General features: G+C 46.8%; 1 protein-coding gene across 6 annotated transcripts in view; it reads left to right on the top strand.

Annotated features, from left to right (window-relative positions):
* Window positions 1-27,281, top strand: part of SEL1L3 (SEL1L family member 3) — a 105,020-nt gene that overhangs the window by 54,151 nt on the left and 23,588 nt on the right. For all 6 annotated transcript variants that reach the window (XM_030314093.1, XM_030314092.2, XM_030314094.1 and 3 more), the window contains 8 exons: window positions 596-807; window positions 1,965-2,144; window positions 10,783-10,902; window positions 12,639-12,779; window positions 17,103-17,165; window positions 20,241-20,417; window positions 23,615-23,742; window positions 26,017-26,100. In XM_030314093.1, coding sequence (XP_030169953.1) covers window positions 596-807; window positions 1,965-2,144; window positions 10,783-10,902; window positions 12,639-12,779; window positions 17,103-17,165; window positions 20,241-20,417; window positions 23,615-23,742; window positions 26,017-26,100 — 1,105 coding nt within the window. The remainder of the gene's footprint in view (window positions 1-595; window positions 808-1,964; window positions 2,145-10,782; window positions 10,903-12,638; window positions 12,780-17,102; window positions 17,166-20,240; window positions 20,418-23,614; window positions 23,743-26,016; window positions 26,101-27,281) is intronic.

Genomic DNA, 27,281 nt, shown 5'->3' on the forward strand with positions numbered 1-27,281 from the left:
GACATTAATAATAGTCAAATTTTTCAAATTACATGCCATAATTTGCATAAAACACTTAATCCAGTATTTGGCATTTTGTAAGCCCTCTGTAAAAGTTGACTCATTGTTTTTATCGTATTTAGAAACCCTCAAGTAAAACTGGAGGAAAAAGATAAGAAAGCATCTCAAAATAAGGTTCTTTTGCTCAACTTTTTAGAGCAGCACCTAGGAGCTATTTCTGCGATAAAACACATTCTTCTGAGAGTCTTAGAGGGGAAAAAGTCTCTTTGGAACTTTCGGTGGTCCTGATTTGGTGGTGAGTTACACTCAGTAAATTACTCTCTGGAGGTGCTTTCTCAGCTATATAAGGCACATCCTTTTTCCCAGGATACTAGGCTGTCATTTAGTGCCAAAGAAAAAGCCATTTGCAGAATGACACCGTGGCATCCCCAAAGGGTTTAATTTACCTCCCTGGAAAGTGGTATATTTCAAGGCACTGCAGAACCAACCATATTAATAACTCAGGTGGTTTAATTGGCTTTTCCCTCTTCTCTCTAAAGCCCCGTCGATCCCATGGTAATTAATTGTGTGTCCTGTGAATTGTGGTTATTTACAGTACCGAGGAACCAAAATGAATCTGTATTAGAAGTTGGCGGGAGGATATTTGAGAAGGCTGTAAAGAGACTCTCCAGTGTTGATGGTCTTCACCAAATTAGCTCTGTCGTCCCCTTTCTGATGGATTCCAGCTGTTGTGGATACCATAAAGCATCCTACTACCTCGCAGTCTTCTATGAAACTGGATTAAGTGTACCTCAGGATCAGCTGCAGGTAGAGTATTTATGGGTTCCAGAACCATCAGTCCCCTGTGTTATATGTGCAGAGTAATGCTCTCATGCCCCACGTGGAAACCGGACATGTTCATGCACATCCTTTCTGGACACAAGCTGGGGGATATGATTGGCATACGCTAAGGAAGAGTTGGGGCAGGGCTTTCCAGACTCCTACTCTTTCGAGAACAACAGGTGCCCCTTACCCAGTTCTTATAACTACTCTGGCTGTAGGGCCATTGTCCCACATGACTGTTCAGCTAAGTGAAGTCATCTGGATCTCTAAGCAAAGTATTGTCACCTCCAGCCTTCTACCATCAATATAAAAGCCATACCAGACTGTTTTGCTTGTGGTTTTTGAAACCCAGTTAATTATGCGACCTGCCAAACATTTGGGATCCCATTTTTATAAGTGCTGTGAGTGGTTCTTGACCACTTTTAGTTTTCCGATCTGCACATAAGGTTGTTTGTCCTGGATTTGAAGGGACTCAGTTTGTTTAAACCTGCCCAGGTGGTTCCATGTTCCTTTTGAGTGACTTCTCTGTGTATGTCTCTGGCTTATTGAAAGTCATGACTGATGGCATGCTTTCCTGAAGTCCCCAAGGCAATCCTCACAAAGGTGGAATAGTGAAGAAGATTCTAGCCCTGTGTCTGTCACAAAGTCGCTGGTTGGTCATAGACGCCTGACGTCAAGTCTCTGGGCCTCCCTTTCCTCAACTGTGAAATGAGGCTATTGGACCAGCTGAGCTCCAAAGACCCTTCTCCACAGTAGCGCTGTGAGAGCATAAGGTTAGGACGTGGTCACTATTCATAGTATCTGCCATAAATGACGTAACTGAAACAGACCAGGGATCCTTAGACTAGGTGGCAGATGCACAAAAAGATTCAGGGAACAGCCGCTCTTTTCACTGAGTAGAGGGCAGAAGTCAAGGAATTGTGAGCTCTTAGACATTAAGAAGGACAGAGAGCTAGGTCTGAAAACCGTCAGAGAGCTGCTGTGGCTTCTTTTCTGAAGATTTTTTCTAAAAGGCACGTTAACATGTTTCCGGAATGACTAGGTTCATGCTTCGGGACGGGGCCAGATGACCTTCCAGTGTTAGGATTTCATTACCTTTTTTCTACAATCTTGTGAACACTTTGTAAATTTCTCCCTAACAGGGCATGTTGTATAGCTTGGTGGGAGGCCAGGGCAGTGAGAGGCTGTCTTCAATGAATCTTGGCTACAAGCACTACCAGGGTGTCGATAACTACCCCCTCGACTGGGAGCTGTCTTACGCATACTATAGCAACATTGCCACGAAGACACCCCTCGACCAGCACACGCTACAGGGAGATCAGGTAAGATAAAGAAGCGGGCGGAGATCATCATGGCCCTGTTTACACGGACTTCCTGAACCATTTCATACAGTGTCTGCACCTGTGGCTGGCTCATTTTCAGGCCTTCAGAGGATGATCATAATTGAGCGGAGAGGAAAGCCATCTTACGTGCTCCAATTCATATTTCCTGTGTTCTCAGGCTGAATGCGGGAACAGTCCTCCATCTATGCATGAAAAGCTTTTCGGGAGTGGGAGGGCTGGCGCGGGAAGGGTAGATTTGGCCCTGGACAGAATTTGATTTTGCAGAGAGCGTGTACCAGAAACAAAGACACCTTGTCTTTGTTCCAAGGCCATGTGAGCGGGTGGGGCTGGGAGGTGTTAGGGATTGGGTCACATTGAGTGGGGGCCACAAGCTACGGGGTCTTCTCAACGCATAGTCAGCAAGCAGGGTCTGCGGTAGAAGGAAGCAGGCCCCGTCCCTAGCTACGTTCCCAATGCTGGGCACCTCGAGAAGTGGCTGTCCCCATGACATGAGCCTCACTAGCCAGGTCTTCCAAGTGACTGATGTGTGATGTTTGAAGACTCTGCCCAATCCCAGATTAAGGACTGGATGAAGGGCACTATCTCTAGCCTCTCCTTTTGTAGGCTTCCAAATCTTATTGACTCATTGGACAGAGAAATCAGTGGCTCACATCCCCCCCAAAAATACATAACATGTTACCTTGGATCAACTGATGGTTTGCTTTGAGGATGGTGAATAAAAAGGTCTATACATAGAAGTGATGGTGTAAGATTTCAAGGAACGACGATGCAGGTCTGCATTCAGTGGGAGTAGACTATGATGTGGTTGGCTTCTTGGAAGGTATTTGTATATATCCTCTTTATCCAGGAAGGATTTAAGACGTGATGGTCGCAGCCCTTGAGGCAGTCAGGTTGAGAGGAAATGCAAGCCGTCTCTACCAGGAGTCGGCAGGGTTCTTTTTCTGTAAAGAGCCAGATAGTAAATATTTTAGGCTTTGCTCATACAGCCTCTGTTGTAGCTGCTCACCTCTGCCAGAGACAGTATATAAGCAAACGGGGAACCTGGGTTTGTGCAGCCATAAATAGTACATAAACTGCATGGTCGGATTTGGCCCTGGTATAGGCCATAAACTCTCGATTTTCCCTGCTTCTGCTCCGTAAGCCCAGGGGATACGCCTGGCTAAGTCAGGATTGGAGAATCTTAGCCTGAGCGGCTACCCGGGAACCAGAACCACTCACTGGTCCCCAGCTCTCCTCCTGGATGGCACTCGGAAACCCACAGTGCAGAAAACTTGTGCCTTGATGGTTGGCGATGGATAGTATCTGGAAATGAAATCTACAGGGGCCGCCGTACGGTTATGAAATAAATGAGTCAAAAATACATGCTGTCAGTGAACATTAAACATGAGTCAGACTATAAAATACCACATGGCTACCTATATAGACATTCTGATTCCTTCAGAAAATAACAACTTCTCCTGAATAAACTTGAACGATCTTGTCATTATTGTTTGTATTCTCTCAGTGAAAATATAAGCTATGCGCAAAATTTGACCTCAGTTTGACAGGAATTAATTTATGAATTGATCAAAAAAAAATTTTTAAAAGGAATTATTCTGAAAAAGGCATTCATACAAAAAGCAAGCCACAACGTGATCTTGCGGTGGGTTTAGCTAAGCCTGAATGTGTTAAGAATGTCCTCTATGTATGTATTATACTTTTAAGAATTCTAATTCAGCATAAATTAGCAATGGGAAATAGTGTGTTGCTAACAAGCTCCTTTTCTTTTGAAGATTTGGCACATGAAATGTTATGATTATGAAAGAAAATGTTTAATTGGTCAGAACCAGAGAAGATGAATAGAAGAGATCCATCTTGCAGCTGAAAGTCGTATGATTAAGAATCACAGATACGAATTATGCAGTTAGAAGAGTTGTATCATCGCTCATTTTCTTAAGAATGTGTAATTAATGGCTTCTTGAGAATTTAAGCAGGTGTCATACATGGATTTAAATGTCCTTTTGTTGAGAAATCTATTAATTCACCAGCAGCACGAAACAAACGAGGAGATACGGAAAGCCAGACCTCTAATTAACAAACCAAGGATCCGTCAGTAACTCCTTCCTTGATTCTTGCTTCGTTTTCTCTTTTATGTACCTCGTGCTTCAAATCATTTCATCTTCTTTATTAGTACTCTCGCTTCGTGTCACTTCTTTATGAGTTAGCAGGTCTCTGGCTCAGGTGGAAGAGAAAGAAGATGCTGGCTTTTGTTTGTTTTGTGACTTAATCGTAGACGAGCCGCTTTCCTTCAGTCGCTCCTCGGAATGTGCTTTTCCACGTTGGTGGTTTGGTCCCCCGCCTCGTCTCAGCCCCTTTCCAGAGGGGCAGGGGTCTCGTCCACACCCTTGGTTTCAACTGCCCTCCACATACTGGTGACACTCGGACCTTCCAGTCCGGCTGAGATTTTCTTACGCACTGCCATCTGGATTCATAACACAGTGAGGAGGAGGTAACACACGGCCCGTCCCCCGTAACTCCTCCGCTGATGGCCCTACCGTCCCTCCTTGCAGCCAAGGAGCCATCCCCCCATCCTCCCATCTGTTACAGCCCCCACCAGCTGCCCATTTCTCTCTCCGCCTGTCTCCATCCCTGGGGCCATAGGTGACATTTGCCCCTTCTCACCTCTGCCCCCAGCTGCTGGACAGCCTCCTGCTCTGGGCTGAATTGTGCTGCTCCCCATCCCCACCCTCACCCCCGCCCAAAGAACAGGAGAATAGGATTTAAACAGATAGCAGGATGACTATGTGGGGGGGGGGGGGGGCACAGTGAGAAAGTGGCCACCGGCATGCCAAGGAGAGGGGCCTTCGAAGAAACGAAACCTGCCAGCATCTTGATCTTGGACTTCTGGCCTCTAGAACTTTAAGGGAATAAACGTCTGTGGTTCAAGCCACCCAGTCTGTGGCGTTTTGTTATGGCGGCCATAGCAAACCGATGTGCTTCCTAACTGGTCTTTCTGTCACCAGCCTTGTCTCTTCCCTTCTCTTCTCACTGCTTCTTCCAAAGTAGGCTGTCGGCAGTCAAGGCTCTCAACCTGGCTGCACGTCACAATCACCTGGGGGTTTAAAGAACAATTCCGTGCAGGCTCCACCCCATAGTCTTGAGGTCGCAGCGTGGAGGGGCCTGGGCACACGTGTATGTGTGTATGTGTATACAGTTGACCTTCGAACAACAAGAGGGTTAGGGGCACCCAGCCCCCATACAGTTAAAAGTCCACATATAACTTTGACTCCCCCAAAGTTTACTACTAATAGCCTACTGTTGTCCAGGAGTCTTACTGTTAACATAAACAGTCAATGAACACATGTTTATTTTGTTATATGTATTGTCTGCTGTATTCTTACGATAAAGTAGGCCAGAGGGAAAAAAATGTGATTAAGAAAATCATCAAGAAATATATTTATAGCACCGTATTTGTTGAAAAAAAAAAAAAAACCTGCATGAGGCGGGCCTGTGCAGGTCAAACCTGCGTTGTTCAAGTGTGTTTGAAAAGCTCGGATGTTCATAATGTGCAGCCCGTGTTGAGAAGTACTGACCCACGACGCCTCAGCTCAGCGCATCGCTTGGCGTAGGAGGATTTCTTTGATCTGGTTTCTGTTTCTCCAGCCTCAGCTCTCAGTGATCCCTGCTCAGCCTGTCCACCCTGGTGACACCATACTATAGGCCACGCCTTGCTGTTCCCGCCTCCTGGTGCTGTTTGGTCTCCTCTGCCTGGTCTGTTTCTCCACACTCACTCCTCTTTTCCTGCCTGCTGACGCCTCCTACTTGAACACTGGGCTCAGACCTCACCTCCTTCTCCATGTCTATTGGTGGTGGGGCCAGGGCACCCAGGTGTATCCCTGCCATTGCCCTTATGAACGCTTATGAAGGGTGCCACGCACAGGGTCACAGAGCTGGCTTCCCCAGGAGACCATAGGCTCCCTGTTACAGGCTCCTTGTTCGTGTCAGCGATCTCAGTGCCCAGCACTGGGCGTGACACACAGTTGGCACCCAGTGTTTACCAATGGGCTGACGGATGGGGTAAGAGTGGAGAGCATCCAGTGATGAACCTGAAGTTATTACATTGTCTTGTTGACTCACTGGTGCCTAAAAAAAATATTTATTTAGTTTGAGAGAGAGAGACAGAGTTAGTACAGCAGGGGAGGGACAGAGAGAGAGGGAAAGAGAGAATCCCAAGCAGGCTAGTCAGTACAGAGCCCTGCGGGGGGCGGGGGGGGGGGTCAAACTCACAAACCGTGAGATCATGACCTGAGCCAAAATCGAGAGTCGAGGCTTAACTGCCTGAGCCGCCCAGGCGCCCCAGACTCTGGTGCTTTTTGATGTGACCAGTGTTCATTGTTGACTGCAAGCGCCCAAAGCACTTGGCTTTAAATCCCGCCCCTCTCCCAGTCAGCCTTTCTGGGTGGCATCCCGCGTTTGAGAATTGTGGGTACTTATCCTTACAGCTCGTATTTCCCCATTCTTACTTTAATAAAATCCCTAAAATGTGAAATTTCAGCAAAGAAAACGCGCACACACACCCACCGTTGGGAGCCAAGCGTTACAGCTGATTTTAAACACCCTGAGAGGCGGGTTCCCAAGGGCGGTTCCCACAGGCCTCGCAAGAAGTTAGCAGAGGTAGGCGGTTTAAGTGTAGGCTTTGAAATTGCCCTGCTCCTGAGTTCCCAGGGGTGCTGGCTGAACCGTCATATCTCACAACTCCAGAGAACGCAGATGCTCTGGAAAATGTGAAGGCCCCAGTTGCAAAGTCGGAGGGGTGTTCCAAGTCCTGCCCTTTCTGCCTCCCTTCCTCTCTGTCTCTCTGTCTCTCCCCCCACTTCTCTCTCACTCTTTTCTCTTGTTCTCTTTGTCTCTTTTCTGTCTTTTCTCTTCTTGTCTCCACCACTTCTCCTGCCCTCCCTACCCCGTCTCCTCTGCCCTGCCCTGTGATCAATGGCGGATAGTCGATACGGTGTGAACACCGCCCCTGGAAGCTGCAGGCTGAGCAGAGAGAAAGGTGGTGACACCGGTGAAGTGTCAGCATCTCTGGGACAGTGTGGTGCCTCCTCTGACAGTGGGCGTGGGGGCTGTAAGGTCTGTCCAGTCTCCAGACGTTGGACCTCCTCTGACCTGGTCAGCAAATTTTAACCCTGCAGTACAGGATATGAGCTCATTCGAGAGACCTTGACTTTGTAACGCAGCAACAAAAAGAACCCCTCAGAAGCCACAAAAGTCCCAGCGCTGGTCATTGTGGGGCCCTTGGGTCCCTGCCAGCATCTCTTCAGCTCTGCCCCCCAAACACCCCCACTGCTGCTTCTCCACACCACACCTTCTTCCTCCTGGCTTGGTCATATTTCCATCCGACGCATCATTCTCCGGTCACACAGTGTTGTCTGAATGCATGAACAGCCGAACGTTCCTCCCTTTTAGGGGTCGTTCCTTCATCAGATGTCTTTGCAGGTGGTCGGCTTTCACAGAAGGCCCAGACCATATGGCTCCGGTGCTGGCTGCCGCTGTAGTGACCCCAGTACCACGGAGAAGCTACCAGCTGCCTGGGTGTGGCACACAGTGGAGGTGTGGCTCCGGCCAGATTTACTTGGGTTAAGGTCCCAGGTCCGTTGTTCACTGGGTGTGAAATCTTAGGTGATAGTGCTCACCTCTGTCTCCGCACAGCTTTTCACCAGTAAAGTGGGTGCCATGATATGTACCTCACACGGGGGTCACAGCTTGAACAAGCGAACCCACATGATGTGTGGCTAGTGGAGCCTGGCTTCCGTCCCCACAACTCCCCCTTTAAAGTCTGTGACTTTCATCTTCTGACGCATAAAATGCTCTTAGATAGACCCCACCGCATAAGGTTGCGAGCTGCACAAAACTGCAGAACCAATAGGAGGGCTAATGTTCTAAACGGCTCCCAGCCTTTTACGTGTCGGAGTGAAGTAAGGACCTAACAAACGATGGGTTCCATTACGGAGAGCTCACCATGCACCACACGCTCTGCTAAGCTCTTTTATAAACAGTCTCATGGAATCTTCACGCAACCCTATGAGATCAGTTCCCATTTTACAAGTGGGGCAACTGAGCCTCAGAGAAGCTGAAGAACTGCCCAGAGTCACACAGCGGTTGAGTCGTGGAGCCTCGATTGGAACCTAGGCCTTTCTAACTCTTCATACAGTGAAAAATAGCGGCTGTTAGGTTGAGTGCTTTTGATCTAGCAAGTACCATATGCTAAGCTCCACTTTATGGATGCAGAGACTGAATCGCAGATAAATAAAGTTAGTTGGCCAAGGTCCATGGGTAGTTCGTGGTGGGTTAGAATTCCCCTTGGTCTGATATGAAAGATTGTGCTCTTAATGGCCCTGTCCTGCTGCAAAACTTGATGGCACGACCCAGGGGAGCCAGACCAGGGTACAACGACACAAAGGACAAAAGTGTCACTTCTTCAGAATTATGCACAGCTACCCAGTTCCCTCAGAAATGTGGCCTTTGCCAAAAGCCCACAAGTTCACTATCAGGGAGGACAAGGAAGCAGTCCACCATTTGCTTCCTCTCAAATGCATGAGCCCTTCACGGGGTGGTGAGGTCTATGGGCCCCACAGCCGGCCAGCCTGGATTTGATTCCTAAGTTTGAAGAACTAAATATATGCTCTTGGATAAGCTACTTAACTTCTGAGCCTCAGTTTCTTCATCACTGAAATGGAGATATTGACAGAGACACTCTTACAAGGTGGCAAAGATTCAATGAGGCAGTCTTGGGCAAAGCAATTAGAACAGTGACGTATTATCAGTGATACATCAACTATCATTGATATGTCAGTGATATATTGTCACTGCCAGAGAGCGGCAGAAACATCTAAGAGTGTAAATCCCGCAGGGTAGGACCTGTGTCTTCATATGTCATGTCTTTCATTCAAGCCCCATGACAAAGTTAGAGAAGGAAACAAAATAAGAAAAATAACCAAAACTCAAAAGACCCCAAACTGCCCAGTTGAAAACAAAATTCTAACTGAGGATTCCATTATCTGAACAGCTCCAGCGTCAGCCCAATTCCAAGTTCACCCCAGACCGTAGAGTGTCCCCTGGAGTTCGAGCTGAAGCACCCACTCGTTAGTCCTACGCTTGTCGGAGTCAACAGGATAGAGTGGATTCTAGGGCCTTCTCGCTAGAGGGTGACACTGTGGGGAGCCCGAGAGAGCCCTTTCTTTGGAGTCAGACCGGGCTGGCTTGACAGCTCTACAAGGCAATCATGAGTTCCTGGTTTCACCTTTCAGGCCTCCGCTTCTTTGCCTATAAATCGAGGACAGTGACATTTGGATGGCAGTCCTGTCGTGAGGATGAGGGGACAAAAAGATTTGTTAAACCCCTGGCACAATGATGGTTTCTATAGAAGGTAGTGGGTGGCCTTATTCTAATTGTTGCTCTTTGCTTGGTGGCCTCCACGGGTTAGACACTGAGCAAGACGGGATGCCTGCTGGGTTCCCGACACAGTCCCCACTTCTCAGCCCCCCTAGTGCCCTGGGGAGGGACCCATGGTGCCATGCGGCCATAGCAGAGGAGACAGCTGCCAGACCGTCTCAGGAATGGGCTGCAGGCTAGAGTTTGTGAATCTAAGAATTCTTCCTCACCAACAAAGAGGGTCAGAAGGGAAATCAGGCCTGGCTCCTTGTTCTCTGAGTCTTCTTTCCCAAACTCATGCAGATCCATTATTTTATTTTATTTTATTTTATTTTATTTTATTTTATTCTATCCTATCTATCTATCTATCTATCTATCTATTTATTTATTTTACCGTCTGCCTGTGCCATGTGCCGGGCATGGGAAGCCCTTCCCAGCACCCCTCACGGCATTGTTAAATAGAGTTCATTATGTATAAGGGGAGACCGTGAAACAACAGCGCTGGTCTCTTGATAAACAGCCACAATTTACACTTCAAAATGAGTCTGATTTTCTGCAGAGGAGTCGGATACCTCCGAGGCGGTGTGCAAATTCAAAACATTTTGGGAACTTTTCCCTTTGGATTCCCCCTCAGAGCCTCTAGCACCTTCTTCCTCGCATCCTCAGAATTAACAATGCCCTCTTTTCGGCAGGGTAGATTTAATTTTTGGAAATAGCCAAAAGATATTTGAAGCTGAGCCTTCTAAATAAAAAGGGTTAGTCATGCAGGATAATAACACTTCGGGATTAAAAAAAAAAAAAACAAGGTTATACTTAGAAAATATTGATTCACCTTTTTTGAGGCCGTGTGTAATCTGCTTCTGAAATCAGTGGCGTGAACGTGGTCTTCTGAACAAGCTTGAGCAACGGAAGTGGGAGTGGAATAAATTTTGTTCTCCCAAGGCAAACGCTTTGGTAGGAACAAATATGCCCATTTAGGTAGAGGAGATGTGATACATTCATTTAAAACGCATTTGATCTTATGACATTGTGAACATACCCCATGTTTCAGTTGTTCAGATAGTTTTTACTTGAGCAATTGCCAGTTTAAGAATAATGCCATGGCTTTTGTGTGCCTAAATCATTTGGGCATTTCCCGTGTCCCCCTCCTTCTGTTTTCCTTCCTTCATCCCTCCCTCTTTCTCTCCTCTCTGTCCTTCCTTTTTAGGCATATGTCGAAACAATTAGACTGAAGGATGAGGAAACGCTCAAGGTACAAACCAAAGAGGATGGAGATGTCTTCATGTGGTTGAAGCACGAGGCCACCCGAGGCAATGCGGCAGCTCAGGTAAAAATGCGGGCCACTGTTTTGGAAATTCTATCGGTTCTGATAGACCAGGTTATGCCATGGTAACAGATTGTCCCAAACCTCAGTGGCTTGAAACAACACGCATTAGTTTCTCACTTCCACTACCCGTCCCGTGGGGGTCGGCACGTGCCGTGCTCTCATGAGCCCCTACAAACCAAGCCACCAGGGGCTTCATTGCAATACAGTCGCCGACAGCCACTGCGGCGGGGCTCTGCGCAGAGAGGGGCCGCCTCTCATGTTTCACTAGCCAACGCAAGTCACCTGGTCTCCCTTGACGTCGCGTGGGCCGGAAGTGTAGTCCTACCCTGCACCCAGAAGGAGAAAGAGCTTTAACATTTGTGATCTGTCCTAAAGACTACCATCAGACATTTTAGTGCATTGGATAGAAATGAAAAAGAAGCATCTTGGGGTGCAGTAGAGATTAGAGGGATATCAAGAAGAAGGGCCGTGAATTCAGCTAAGAGACTAACAGAAAATCACGTGCAGTATGTTAGACCAGAGGACCAACCTTGTCTCTTGAACATGTCTTGTGTTTTTGGAAGGACTTTTCAGAGGTACCAGGAAGGGCAGAAAGCTGGGAGAATGTTCTCTATCTGACTTCTTCCCTTGATTTCACTATGAAGAGAATCCCTTAATGGGAGACAGCTTAGGCCGATTGCACCGGTTGGGAGAAAGCCTCCTTCCCCAAGAGTGGATTTAGCTTTTGCTCTGTGCTCCTGGTGAGCACACGGTGTGGGAAGAGCCTCTGGGTCTGTTAAGCAGGCAGAAGCTCAGAGATGGGAAAAAGAAAGAGAACAGAAAAGAACAAATGTATTGACAAGCAAATAGTTCAGAGACCCTTTAGTGTTGAATGGGTCTCCCATCTGTCTGTAGAGGTCTTCCTAGAATTTCAGGAGATACTCTGAGGGACGTTGTAGGTATTTGAGGAGTGAGGGGAAGAAAGAGGAGACGAGAGAAGAAGCAGAAAGAAAGACCACAAGAGGCCAGAATGGGCCAGAATGTTAACAGACATTGCTCTGACTCCTGTTGGACATCTCTCCCTGGCCTGCAGTCTTTCTAGTGCAGGAAAGAATTCTAGTACATAATTCTGGAAATGCCACTGCCAGAGTCATTTCCTGGGTACTCCAGAGCTTGCATGAACTTTCCTTCCTTCGTTTAGCAAATCTTTGTGGAATAGCTTCTATGAGCTTCTACTGAGCTTTGCTGAATGGGGGCTGAGGGGATAAAGGCAGACAAAAAAAAACATCTTGAGGTTCCTATTCCCAGAGAGCTCTCAGCCTTGAGTGTCATGGTGGAGTCAGTCGTGTGGAAAAATGCTGGGATGGGGAGAGAGAAGTGCCTTCCTGATATGGATGTGCACAGGCCTCCATGCCATTCACTAGGCCAAGTGACAGGCAGTACCTCCCAAAGGAGAGGGGCTTTGAGGACAGGAGACAGTCGTGATCGTTGACCAAGTTCCATCCAGCTCTGGCCCTGGGTGCAACAGATACGTCCACATACACGTGCACACGTGCCTTGTTTCCAGCTGGTGCTGAGGACTCGTATTTACACGAGTTCACCTTTCAGGGCTCCCAGTTGGAAGATAACACGCGCCTACCTATTTCTTGGTTCTCATGGGAAAACATTTTGAACTTGGTCTGTCCTTCCACCTTTTAAAGTCTTATGTTAAGCATTACACAGGAAAGTCATTCTTCTAAATTGCTACTGTCTTGAAGCAACGATTGGCCCAGATGCTGTTTTGGGGCCAGCAAGGTGTGGCCAAGAATCCTGAAGCGGCAATCGAGTGGTACGCCAAGGGTGCCCTGGAGACTGAGGACCCCGCGTTGATATATGACTATGCCATTGTGTTATTCAAGGTAAGAATCCCTCGGTTTGTGCCAACGTTATACAATTCTTATCAGACTTCTGAGCAGTTTCCTGTAGGCGTGCTGGCAAACAAGGAATCTGTAACTGAAAGAACTTAGTATGTATGTGCTTCCGTCACTCTTGATGGAAAGGGATACTTGCTGGAAAGGCAGAATCAGAAACAGTGCCCTGGTCTCATTTTTAATCATTAGCCTTATGTTTGGCACCTGGATTCTCTTTGCTTTTGCAAGCACTGTAGCATTCTGGAGGAGGCACCACGTTTTATGGATTGGAAAACGGCCATCAGCCCCCAAAGGGGCTGCAAGTTCCCCACCAGGCAGAGTTGTCACTGAATTACAGCTTAACCGAAGTGTGTGTTTGGGCTGGATCCCAACGGTCTGGTTGGTCAAAACAAATATCTTGCTTTAAGCCAACAGGAGAATGGGGGGGGGGGGTTGAAAGCATTAGCACAGGAGACAGAGGATGGAGTTCAAGTCCCTCCTCTGCCATCATCACCTATGTGTCCTTGGAGTTATTTGATCTCATGGGACAACGGTAATGATCACAGATTGAATGAGATAATATAATGAATGGGCTTCAAGAAATGAAAAATACTGTATCTTACATGAAATCTGAATAGATCACACTGCTTGAGCACTTATTACCGGAGTTACATGTATTAATGCATTCAATCCTCATAACGACCTTGTGAGGCAGGCCCGGGGGTGCATTATGATTGCTGTTTATATATGTGGTAACAGAGGCAGAGGAAGGCTTTTTAACTTGCCCAAGGTCACACAACTGGTACATTTTAGAGATCTGGGACTGAGCTCCAGGCACTTTGGCTTCAGAGTCTGTGCTCTTCACCCCCAAACACAGAGACATCAACTCCCCAACCTTGGCAAAGCGAAAAGCTGTTGGCTCCAGTAAGGAAACCCTTAGATCCTATGTCATGCCCAAAGCAAGTGGCTGTCCTCAGATAGTGAGTGTCTTCAGACAAGGACGCGGATTTGTGCGGCCAGGTCCATCTTTGGAACCGCAGCTGTGGCCACTCACTGATTCACAACCGTGACTCTGCTACGTTTCGGACCCTCCAAAGCCTTAAAACCTATTGGTTGATGTGGTTTCCAAATGTAGAGTCTGGACTTCCCTTTCTCAGTTGTCAAGTCAACACAGAAACGGCTTGACTCCTAGCCATATGCTGATGCATCCGTGTGTTTATTCAATAAACACCCATTCGGGGCTGACAAAATGCCAGACTCTGCGCTAGATGGAGTGACAGATGGATGCGGGCGCCGCGTCCCCGACCTCAAGGGGCTCATGCACTGGTGGAGAGGGCAGGCACAGAGAGGCACCTGTCCGCCGGAGTTGGGGCCGGCCACTGTCAAAGTGCAGAGAAGATAATGGCTCGAATCGGACATGACTTCTGCCCACCCGGAGCTCGCCATCTAGAGGCAGAGGCAAATAACATAAACAAATGACTCTGGAGGTGACCTACTGTCTGCTTTCCCAAACCTTAGAGACTTTTGTTTTTCCTGCATTCTAACTGAGAATCCCTCAGTGGGATCAAGGAAGCCGCTCATTAGCGTATCGAAGATCTTACCTCTGGCCAGAAGGTCACTTTAAGTGTATTCCACGGGAAAGAACCCCATGCAGAAAATGAGCTTCCCAAATGTGACGAACAGTACTGTGCTCCGGGCTTTGTGTGGGCCTTGGGCATATTGTCTCATGGTGCCATGACAGCTGCAGCTTGTCCAAGACAAGACAGTCCAGGCCATCCCGTCTGGCATCCACAAGAGGACAGAGCTTTGACCTTTCCTGCAGCAGCTGTTTTTGATTAATTCACTCAGTGGATATTATTGAGCACTTACTACGTACCAGGGCCTTCCATTTCTCTCACTTAACAACTTCCAGGACTACTCAGATTTGTGTAGAGTGCATAGCCCCTGTGCAGGAAGTTATCCCACTCAGGATGAAATGAACAAGTATTCTGGAAAATGCACGGCAGCTAGAAATCAGAGTATCTGAGTTCTAGTCGTAGATCCGACTGTAAGTCTTTGGATGAGTCATCCTCTCTGGGCCCCAGTTTTATTCCTTCAAAGCAGAGAAGTTGGAGAAGAAAAATTTGAGTTCAGCCAGGTTCTAACATTCTGTCATCCTGGTCTTTCTGACACTTTTCCAGAAGTCCAAAAGTGTTGTCTCATTGCCCTATCCAGTTTTTCCGAGTAGCCTTCTTGTTCTTTTTCTTTTTTTCCTCTCTTTTTCTCTAATTAAATGAAGTAATGGTGCATTTCCGAAAAATATTTTCGTCTTCAACTTTGCTTCAGCTCATTGGCTTTATTAAATAGGTAAGTTAAAGTCTAGTAGAAAATTTGGTGCATATAGTTTCACTTTTAGTTGGAGTCACGATTTTATTTTTGGGTCCTGAAAAAATAGAGACAACCATATCCTGCATGTTTTCTGGGTCCTGCCAGGAGGTTACAAATCGTTATGTGTTCTCAGCACAGAACTGGAATGCACACGAGGCAAGAGGGCGTGGTAGTTGTGTGCTTGGACTCTGGGGCCTGCCTGCCTGGGTTCAAATCCTGCCTCTATATCTCACTCACTGTGCTAGTCTGGGCAAGGGCTCAGAGGGGAATGCTCACAGCACGTCCGTCTCCAGGCTTGTGGTGAGGATGAGGTGTGACGCCCAGGGTTGGGCACACCCTAATTAATGCGGGAATGTTTGCTAGTGTCATCTTTATTCGCTGTGGTGCTAAGTATTTCAACAGAGTTAAAAGCTATATTCATTGCAAAGCCCTGCCACATTATGTCACAATGTGACCCCATCAACCGCCGTGTCTGAGGCCAGGAAGAGTCCAGGGGGCACCTGTGGTGTGTGTCAGTCACAGAGTCCAGTTGAGTTTGGTAGCAGCGACGTTTTTCATCCAGCTCCCGTTGCCCGCCATTTTTGTTGTCAGTCCTGTGTTGAGAGAGACCTCAGGGACCCCTCCAGTTCCCCCCTCAGACCTGCCACTTCCCCACATGGTCCTGCAGACACTTCAGCGTGATCCCACGAAGTTCCTCTCTTGCAGCAGGAACCCCAAGGAGCACCTGGGTGGCTCAGTCAGTTGAGCGTCCGACTTCGGCTCAGGTCACGATCTCACGGTTCGTGAGTTCGAGCCCCGTGTCGGGCTCTGTGCTGACTGACCGCTCAGAGCCTGGATCGGACTCTGTGTCTCCCTCTCTGTCTGCCCTTTCAATCTCTGTCTCTTTCAATCTCTGTCTCTTTCAATCTCTCTCTCTGTCTCTTTCTTTTTTTTTTCTTTTAATTTTTTTTTCAAAGTTTATTTATTTTTGGGACAGAGAGAGACAGAGCATGAACGGGGGAGGGGCAGAGAGAGAGGGAGACACAGAATCGGAAACAGGCTCCAGGCTCTGAGCCATCAGCCCAGAGCCTGACGCGGGGCTCGAAATCACGGACCGAGAGATCGTGACCTGGCTGAAGTCGGACGCTTAACCGACTGCGCCACCCAGGCGCCCCCTCTCTCTGTCTCTTTCAATCTCTCTCTCTGTCTCTTTCAATCTCTCTCTCTCTCTCTCAAAAAAATTATATATACTATATAAATATATCAAATTATAATATTTTTATAAAAATATATAAAATTATAATATATATTTATATAGTATATAAAATTATTTTCTAATATATTTCTCTCTGTGATGGTGCTCAAACCACGTCTGCTGGGAAAACTTGCTTTTGCCGGAGGAGGAACCTTGTCAGTTTCTGTCAGCATCTGAGGCAGAGGGTTCCAAGGGGTCCTGTCTCCTTCGCGACGGGCTCTCAAGCTGGTTCTAAAACCACCGTGTTCCACCCTGGGGACTCCTGAGAGGACCCAGGAAGGCTGCAAATGGCAGGCCTGATAACTTTTGACTGTCCAGTGCAGATAAAGCGCGGTATCTGGCTCACGGATGAGACCATCCCCAGAGGAACACATCCAGGATGACCAAACTCATTTAGCCCTATTCTTCAGGGCTTCTCCCAGTGGTACCTGTGGACAGACAGGAATGCTATCCACTGGATGATAGTGGGGGATTTTGTATGGACGCTAAGCTGGGAAGGTCAGGTCCGCTGCCTCAGCTCCGCACACATAAGCAAAATAATGGTGGTGGTGATGATGATGATGGGGTAATGGCTCTGCATCGAGAGATCTTTAAGGGAAGGCTTCTAAGTAGGAAGGCTTGGGTTTTATTGTGTAAGTATTTTACCTGGAACACTGATATACCCACGTGATGTCTTTGAGCGCACTCTGGGTTGATTTTCTTCGTACTCATTGCTGTTTATCATGGTTTAGGGTCAAGGAGTAAAAAAGAACAGACGGCTTGCCTTAGAGCTGATGAAGAAAGCGGCTTCCAAGGTAACACTTTTGCATATTGTCAGAGGGAAACATTTGCACCACGCATGCCCACACGCCTGCAAATCTGCCAAAGTGAATGGCCAGCCTTTGGCCCCGGTAGAAAACAGGAGTCGGGAGGGAGGTCACTGGCATTGCGGTGATTAGTCATTTTGGAGCTACAACACATACGGAAACCTGTCACAATGGGGACGGCAAAATTCAAAAGCTGAATTCACCTTCCAGTCAATAGAATTCAGGCCGATCTTGTTTGAAGGCTAAAATTATAATCACCTGCTGCCCTGATAACAAGCAAGGGTTGGGGGTTGGGGGGGGGTAGCGGGGCTCCTTGGAATTGAATGGGTATGTATAAATGCCATTGAATTGGGAAAACCAAAGGCCTAATTCCCTTGAAGCTTAACCCCGTCATGTCCAATGCTCCTTTACTTCCTGGGCTTTAATAACGGAGACGTTTATCCAGTTTGTTGCCGGGTTTAGAAATTTCTTTGCTTTTGTCACTATTTACTCTTCACTGCTATTGTCAACTCAGCTGGTTTCACTCTGGCCCTACAGAATGGAGGTTAAGTACCGTTTGTGAGGGGACGCACCCACACACAGTGCATGCGCACCCACCCAAGCACACTCAAGGGTGCACGCGTGCAGATTGGCAAATAAATACATTTGTAGAAACCACTGTAATTCTACAACCTTGACAGGGTCCTCTCTAGCCCTCCTGTCTCTTGAAAATGCCTCCCTCCCCCAGGCTGCCAATATCTGCCTTATCGACAAAGACTCCTGAAGATCCCGTGCTGATTTTTTTCCCTCATTCCCTCCCCTTGAGAAGTTCAGAGTGTCTTTTTTGTGTCGAGCAGAAAGTTGGAGCATGGAACAAGAGAGCCAGAAGACTTTTCCTCCACCTCTGTGGTGTCAAGAGGGCACATGACCCAGGAGAAGGGAGCCTACTTCAGCACACAACGACTCCTGACCCCACACAAATGTTAGGGCAGAGGTAGAGAGGCAGTTTCATGGTGGTCCTTGAGGGCATTGTTTCCAGAGAATCCTAAAATGGGGCAACGCTGGGGTTTCCCGGAAGCTGGGAAATTTGTGTCTCTTTGGCCATCGTAGTGGTGCGTTGATGTCTAATGTGCTTTGCTTGAAGGGGTTTTGAGCAGAGCTTGGTTAAGTATTGGGAGTTGCAGTTTTATAGCCTGGAGTCACTGCCTCCTTAAAAGTGCTTTGTGGTTCTCACTCATTCACTCAGCAAGGAATTTCTAAGCCCCTACTCTTTGTCAGGCCCTGATATGCAAAGGCCGCATATCATTTGATTTTTAGGCCGCATAACATTTGATTTTTGGAATGAGTGAAGAGTCACATGGAAGCAACTCTGGTGATTGAGCGGTACCTCTCCAGAACAAAGTATGAATAGTAAGCAAGAAGACGGGATTTCTTGTGGGGCTCCAAGTGCGGTCCCTCCAGGAGTTCCGCAGATGTTCTGAGGGATGGCAGGTGCATCTGAATAAGCCTGTGGCCTCTGGCTTCGCAGCAAAAGCCATTGTGGGGCTGTTCCACAAGCCTGTTCCAAAGCTGGTTCTTGCCACTTTATAGCATTCCCTGGTCTATTACAGTATTGAAATGCATTCTGTAAGATTTACCAGGAGACCACCTTGCACCTGCTACTGTGTGAGGTTCAGGAAGAACGCTTCTATGCCTAGATCCACAGCACTGATACTCCTTCCAAGTGTCCGTTATTTTGGAGTCCGCTATCTGGAGGGCCTGGAGATCTGAACCCTACTCTCCATCCTCGGGGTATAGGGTTTGGACTCCATTTTGTTTAACACCGAGATTCAAAGGGCGGCTTTCATTCATTTGTCAGCTATTTACTGAGCACCTACTCTGTGGCAAACACTAATAAAGGGACTTGGGAAACAAGATTCCCACCCTCATGGAGCTTCTCTTTTAATAAGCATTGTTAGTTTCTTTCCCCTGGTCTTCCCGACACCCAGAGTCCAACAGAGAACCTAGGAAGTATAGCCTCTTAGGATCCGTGGCAGACCAAAAAGGCTCAGACTGGGATCTTGGCATCTATTCTTAAGGGACACTTGTCCTTCGCTTGTGAAAGGGGGGTGAAAGAGGTTTGGTTCCATACTTAGCCTCTAACTTAACAAGTCTCACGGAGGCAAGGGCGCCGTTAGACCCTCGGATCCTTTCTCCCCTGCTTCTTCGTGGTTTGGTGGGGCTGGCAGGAAGGGAGGAATGAGAACACTGGACGCCCAGGTTACACACAGTGTTCTCCCTGCGGGTGGGAGGCTCGATCCGCAGCACTCACACCCCCTCAGGGCTTCCGAGCTCTCAACAAGCCAGCCGCCCGCTGCCCTGTGGAAGCAAGTGGGAGCTCCTAAGGAAAGCAGACGAGAGCACCTGACAGCACAAATCAGCAAGCACAAGGAGGCTCCAGGCTAGATTCGCATGAAGCGCTTCCTTGGTACCAGCCCCAGGTTTAGACACAATTTGAAAACCCGCCTCCCATCTCCACCGCCCTCCACCTCTGCCTCAGCCGCACCAGACTCCACCTGTCAGAACCGGGATGCTAAGTGGCCCCGAAGCACCTGTGTTTTGCCAGCCACTTCCCTCAGAGGATTTGTTGGTGTTTGGGGCAGAGGAATCAACAGATGGGCAGGCGGGTCACCTAGAAACTGTCCCAGCCGGGGGTAGGGGGAGTGCCTGGCGTCCTCTCGCGGGTGAGCGCTTGTGAGTTTCAAGGTCACTGTTGACACTGCAGGGCAGTAAGCAGCCTTTTGTGGACAAGGGCATTGCGTAAGAGCCCCCAGGAGCTGAGTGAGGCTTTGGGGGGTCAGCATGACCACGGGGCCAGGAGGCAAGAATCCCAGCAGCAGCCGGAAGAAACCCACCTGGGAAGGCTCTGAGGCAGGCTTGTGTTTTCTAACTCTTAGCGTCTCTTTAATGCCATCTGCCCCCAAAAAGAGATAGGAAAGGTTTTGCTCAGACTCAGGCAGAGTGCTTTCACAGCAATTGATTCTCTTTAGGTTTCAGTTAAAAAAAAAAAAAAAGTAATTTCTTTTTTGTTGTTCTAAAACCCAGGGATTGCATCAGGCAGTCAATGGCTTAGGATGGTATTACCACAAATTCAAGAAAAATTATGCCAAAGCGGCCAAGTACTGGCTAAAAGCAGAAGAGATGGGGAACCCGGATGCATCGTACAATCTTGGAGTCCTGCATTTAGATGGCATTTTCCCAGGAATTCCTGAAAGGAATCAAGTAAGTCTTGAGAGCAGCTGTGCAGGTGGCCGCCAGATCATGGAGCCTTGAAGGTCTTATGTGCCCCGTGGGCGGTGCAGGATGAGGCCCCGTGGGTGGTGCAGATGCCAGCCAAGACGCAGACCCTATCCTCAAGAAACTCAAGGGTCCAGTTAGGAAGATAAGATAGCCAAACACCAAGGACGGCATCTAGCCAAGTGTCCAGTGTGTGCCAACTGCTATGACCCAGACGGTTCTTAATGGGAAACTGTGAAGACCAAAGCAGTCAGGAAGGCTTCCTGGAGGAGGAGGGCCTGAACTAGGGAGGAAGGGGGAGATGATACAAGATGACAATGCATCAGAGGCAGTGCAGAGATTGATATTACTAGAAGGAAAGAGAGCTGGGTCCAGAGAGGGTTACCGGAAATGAGACGAGATTTAATGAGAGTAAAAACAGGGGTGCCTCAGTGGCTCAGTAGGTTAAGCAGCCCTCTTGTTTTTGGCTCAGGTCATGATCTCACAATCTGTGAGATTGAGCCCCATGTCAGGCTCTGTGCCGACAGCTCAGGGCCTGCTTGGGATTCTCTCTCTCCCTCTCTCTCTCTGCCTCTCCCCTGCTCTCACTGTCTTTTTCTCCAAATAAATAAATAAACATTTTTTAAAAATGATAGTGAAGGGGCGCCTGGGTGGCTCAGTTGGTTGAGCGTCCATCTTCGGCTCAGGTCATGATCTCACAGTTCGTGGGTTCGAGCCCCGCATTGGGCTCTGTGCTGACAGCTCAGAGCCCGGAGCCTGCTTTCGATTCTGTGTCTCCCTCCCTCTCTGCCCCTCCCCCACTCACACTCTGTCTCTCTCTCTCCTTCAAATATAAATAAACGTTAAAAAAAATTTTTTTTTTAAATAAAAATGATAGCGAAAACAACAGTGATAGTCTTCAGCGTTGGTGAAGCACTTTCTCTGTGACAGAGACTCACAGATACTTGACATGCATCCCGCGTCATTCTATCGTCTGCAATAGCTGCTGTTACACCCATTTTGCAGAAGGAACACTCAATGCTCTGAGAGGTTATGTCACTTGCTCAGAGCCACACACTTAGTGGAGGCAGGGCCTGGATCCCTGCACAAAGTGAAAGCCCCTCATTATTAATATTGATGATGGTAATTATAATTTCTGCACCATTACATTCTGCAAATTCCATCGAATGCCCATCCAGGCACTCTTCCAGGCCCTGGGGATACAGCAGCAGACAAAAACAGTCCCTGATCCTGGGAAGCTTACATTCCAGTGGGGAGGAAAGACCATAAACAAAGAAATATATAACATGAGAGCAGGTGGAGATATGTGTCACGGGGCAATAAAGCAAGAAATCAGAGAAGGCCGCTCTGATAATGTGACATTACAGAGACTCCTAAGATCTTACATGTATCTGGGAGAACATTCCAGAATGAGGGAACAGCCTGGGCAAAAGCCCTAGAGGAGAACAAGCTTGGCATGCTCAAGGAATGACCGGGAAGCTGGAGCCGCAGCAGCAGAAAGCAGGCGAGGGGCATAGGTGGGAGATAAGGTTGGGGAGGCAGGGGCACAGGTCGTTGTAAGGACTCAGCTGCTCCAAGGAAGATAGGAAGCCTGTGGGCAGCTTTGGACAGGGCAGTGATGTGCTGTTTTAAAAAATTTTTTTTTAACGTTTATTTATTTTTGAGACAGAGAGAGACACAGCATGAACGGCGGAGGGGCAGAGAGAGAGGGAGACACAGAATCGGAAGCAGGCTCCGGGCTCTGAGCCGTCAGCCCAGAGCCGGACGCGGGGCTCGAACTCGCGGACCGCGAGATCGTGACCTGAGCTGAAGTCGGACGCTTAACCGACTGAGCCACCCAGGCGCCCCTGACGTGCAGTTTTAGAAGCCGCCCCTGGATCCTAGCAGAGACTAGAATTAAAGAAGACAAGAGGGGAGCAGGGGGTTAATGTATTGAATCCAAGGGAGAAAGGACGGGTGACCCCAGAAGGGGTCGGAAATGTGGCTCGACTACGTATGTACATTGAAGGTCAAGGTGACTGGGTTGATAGTGTTTTGGACGTGAGGTGTGAAAGGGGAGAGGAGTCAGGGTGACTTCAGAGTGTTTGGCATTTATTGAGGTAGAGTGGAGAGGGCATTTAGTGGGGTGGGCAAGACTGAGGCAGCAGCAGATTTGGGGGATGGGGGACCGAAGATTATTTTTTGTGAAGCATCGTACTAAGCCTTGAGAATACATCTCATTTAATCCTTGAAACAGCCTTGGGGCGGCAGGGTGGCCCACAGTTAAGCATCTGACTTTGGCTCAGGTCATGATCTCAAAGTTCGTGGGTTCAAGTCCTGTGTCGGGCTCTGTGCTGACAGCTCAGAGCCCAGAGCCTGCTTCCGATTCTGTCACCCTCTCTGCTCCTCCCCCACTCACGCTCTGTCTGTCTGTCTCTCTCTTTCGAAAATAAACATTAAAAAATTTTTTAATTAAAAAAAAATCCTTGAAATAGCTTTTCCTGCTAGGTACTATCAGAAGCCACATTTTTCAGTTGAAGAAATTGAGTTAAACTCTCAGTTGGAGAGATTAACTAACATGCCCAAGGTCACACAGCTAGTAAGGAACAGAACTGGGATTTACACCCAAGCCTGTCTGATGCCAAAGCCCTGTCTTGAGAACGACAGTTAACTGCCTCCGAAAAATAATAGTACCCAGTGGAACATACACCCTGGTAAATGTTTGTCTTCTGCATTGCTAATGTCTGGTAACCCGCCCACGTATCTGCAAGTGTGGATTTTTTATTGTCACATTCTAATTCTCACCTTCCTACTGGAAATGCAGTTTCTGCACAGGGGTTTGAAGGAAGGTATTAAGCAAGGTCAGGAAAGTAAATGCCTGGATTTTCACCTGGTGTAACTTCTGGTACGTTCTCCTATTTAGCTTGTGGGGGTTAGGTGATTCCTAGCCAAGTGCTGTCTTGTTTATTTACTGGGTAAACTTAACAGACTCGCTTACCGTTAAAGTAATCACATCCAGAGGCCAGCTTCTGTGGTTGGCTGTCTTCCTGAAGCTTGACTTGGTTTTCCTAAAGATATCAGAAGTTATGAGCCTGTGAAAATCTCAGGCGTTAAGTGTCTGTCTCACCACGTTGGCTCTGGTGAAACCAGCCCAACTAGAAGGACTCCTTACCAATGAGATGACTTTGCTTATCTCTCTACAGACGTTAGCCGGTGAATATTTCCATAAGGCTGCACAAGGCGGACACATCGAAGGAACCTTGTGGTGTTCTCTCTATTATATCACAGGCAACCTGGAGACCTTCCCTAGAGATCCCGAGAAGGCTGTGGTGTAAGCATCTGTCAGATGTCGTGTGCGAAGGAAGAGCCACGTACTTTATTCATTCACAATGCCTGACAATGGGGTTCCTTCTCTTTGTTTTGCAATTTTTAATTTAATTTTTTTTGTTATCAGGTATACATGCACATAGTTTAAAGAGCCCCATGATTTCACAAGGCAAACATAGATTAGAAATCAAGCTAAAAAAAATAATTTGACAAGGGAAACCAGAAAATCTGCTACCCCACCCCACCTAGACTCTTTCCTGCTCTTAAGAATAAGTCCCTTTCAATCTTTGAATTATTTCTTTATGATTTGCCTCTATCTTTAAATGACACGTTTATACCACTGTTTCTTGTTATTTTCATCATAGGCTTTGTCTAATGATGTCTCACTGTGGCAGATAAAGATACAGTTCTCTCTCATTCAGCTGCCACCTGCTATCCCACACATCCACACTTCCCACCCTGTCCCATTTTCCCAATAAATATATCATTATTTTGGTTAGATTAGTATCAGGGTGTCCATTATTATGACCATGTGAATGCTGTGCATGGCTGAGCCATGCAGTGTCCTAGGACTGCCTTTTCTTTCTTACACAGCTTTTTGTTTTCTGTGGGGTAATAATTATATTTAATTGTTCTTTAGTTGCTTAGCTTTCTGCGTACTTACCATTTCTCGTGTGCGTAATCTCCACATTCTCCCAGGGTTGTCTAAATCTCTTCTCCGTATGTCCAGACCCACCAGGTATTCTATAACCTAATCTTCTCGGGGACATCTCTCCCGGAGTCTTCAGGACATAGCTACCCTCCTGAAATTAACTTTGTCCTCATTGTGAGGGTTCCCTTTCCCTTCCTCTCCGTCTCTTTTGGGTTCTGTTTGCTGGGCCCTATTTCTTCCTCTTTCTCGGTCTACTCCTACACTTTCGTGGAGCACATTGTACAGTAATGTCCTAAAGAACGGTGAACAGGAGGCACATTTTCGAGGTCACACATACCTGAAAATGTTTTACAGACGTTGGCAAACTATGGCCCATAAATACCATGTGTCCCACCATCTGTTTTGTATGGCCCCAAGAGCTAAGAATACATTTTACGTTTTAAAGCGCTGTAAAACAAACACACACACAACAATGAATATGAACAGAGGCCATAAAAATATTTACTATCTTGCCTTTTACAGAAAAAAAGAAAACAAACTTTGCAGACCTCTGCTTTAGACCACCCTCACACCAATAGTCTGGCTTTTCATCAGACATTTGAGAGCAAATCCAACCTGACCTGAACTCAGTGATTAAACTTGACCTAGACAGATTTGAAGCTTTATCATTGTTATTCAGGATGTTTGGTGTGAACATTCAGATGTTTCATACGTTTTCTTGTTATCTTTTTGTTACTGATTTCTAGCTTAATCCCACTACAATCAAAGAATATATTCTGAATGATTTCAATCCCTCGGAATTTGTTGAAACTTGTTTTATGACCAGCATATTTTGCTACACCTGCCTTTTTTTTTGTTAGAGTTTGCATGTTATATCTTCTTCCAGCCTTTGCTTTCAGTCTTCTCTGTCTTTTAATTTCAACGTGTGTTTCTTCTAAGCGGCATATAATTGGGTTTTTGTGTGCTCTTAATTCAGTCTGAAAAGTTTCGTTTTTAACTGGTGTATTTAGACCATTTACATTTAATGCAACATATGGATACATTTGGTTTCAAATCTACCATTTTACTATTTATTCCTTATTTGTCTCATCTGTTCTTTGTGCTTCTGCCCCATTTTCTGACCCTCCCTTTATATTAACCAAGTATTTTTTAAACATTATTTTATTTCCCCCTTCCATTAGCTTGTTAGCTATGTACCCTTATAATATTCTTTTAGCGGTTGTAAATCTAAAGATTACAACAAGCCAGTTCATTATTAATAAAATTCTCCAGGAGAAATTAGAGAACAGAAAAAAATGAGGAACCTTATAATGAATCAGTGTATATGTTTTAATGGAGAGAGTACTAGAACTCTTGGCAAAGATTGTCTTTTTTTGTACTGGTGGTTATTTTTCGTTAGGTACCTTTCGTGTCTTTGTTTCCATGCATGATAACTCCTGAGCATTCATAAGAAAAGGCACTAAATGCAAAGCTCTCAAAATGCATAGTGTTTCGTTCTGATTTGTTGCTGTATAAAAATTCTAGCAAGCAAAATATTTCCCAAGTGGGATTTATTGAGATCAAATGAAGAAAAATCAATTGTTTATTTGCCACAGTTTGGGTATTTTCTCGTTCCTTTCCTTTCAGATGGGCAAAGCACGTAGCTGAGAAAAATGGCTACTTGGGCCACGTCATTCGCAAAGGCCTCAATGCCTACCTGGAGGGTTCATGGTAAGCTGGGGACTTCCGTTAGAATGAACTTTCTCAGCTCTCACCTTTCAATTTGTCCGTGTAGTCTTACGAGATGGAGTCTTAAAATACAACCGAAAATGCAATTTGCAGGGAAATCACGGCCTCCCACTAATGATATTCAGAGTATCACAGACTGATTGGCTGTTGATTGGAAAACATAGCATTTCCATGTTTAATTATACACAAAAATTAGTTCTCCAGGGGAAGCGTCCACATTCATCAAGTTGAGAGACACATGAATGTATTGACATCTCTTCCCTTCAAGCTTGTTCCTCTTGGTTTCAGAGTGGAGACAGCACAGGGGGTCCTAGCTGAACCTCTGCCTCTCCCTGGCAGGCCACAGAAAGCTCACGGGAAGAAGAGAGAGCAGTGTGTTTAGGGCTCAAGCTACATCCTTCCACTGATATTTTACCACATCTTCCACGGCCGAGAGCCTGGGTTTGCTGGAACTCACTCACCAGACCTCTGATGTCATAGCCAAACAGTCTCCCCATTTTGACTTTCTTCTGATGAAGTTAGCAAGTCTCACCCTGGACCCTATGGGATGAGACACTGCACGTAAAGACTTGTAAATGCTCCCCGTTTGCTGTGCCTTGATTTTACAAATAAGGGCACACCTTTCCAAACTGCAAACCCCCCTGATCCACCGTTCTGTTTTCTTCTGCCAGTCCTCCCATTCTGTCTTGCTTTTCCATTGGGCCATATTTTCTTGGCTGGTTTTTTTGCCTAAATGATCTGGGTATTTCAGTAATAACTAACAAGGGCATGCAAATCAGCACATATCCCATCAGTCCACAGCCTCAAAGATATTAGACCAGACCTGTCACAGATCACACTCTGATCTGAACCTTAATTAAAAATTAAAATATGAGTCCAAAAGAACGCGATTTTCTCCTTTGGTCCATGGGTGCCCACATAATCAGCAGATAGCGTTCGGTAAATGAGAACCTTAAAGAAGGCAGGGCAAATGAATCCAATGAAAACAGCACCAAAAGAAATGCTTATCATTATCATCCTGTGAAAGCGTATTATCTCTAACCTCACTCTACACAATCAGAAAAAAAAAAAATTAATGAAATTGTTATTTTGCGATTGATACGCCTTACAATTTTTCTGGTGTTTCATCTTGTCTCCCAAGTTAAGCTTCAGTTCATAAAACT

Source organism: Lynx canadensis, chromosome B1, assembly GCF_007474595.2.
Source record: "Lynx canadensis isolate LIC74 chromosome B1, mLynCan4.pri.v2, whole genome shotgun sequence".
In the NCBI taxonomy this organism is placed as follows: Eukaryota; Metazoa; Chordata; class Mammalia; order Carnivora; family Felidae; genus Lynx; species Lynx canadensis.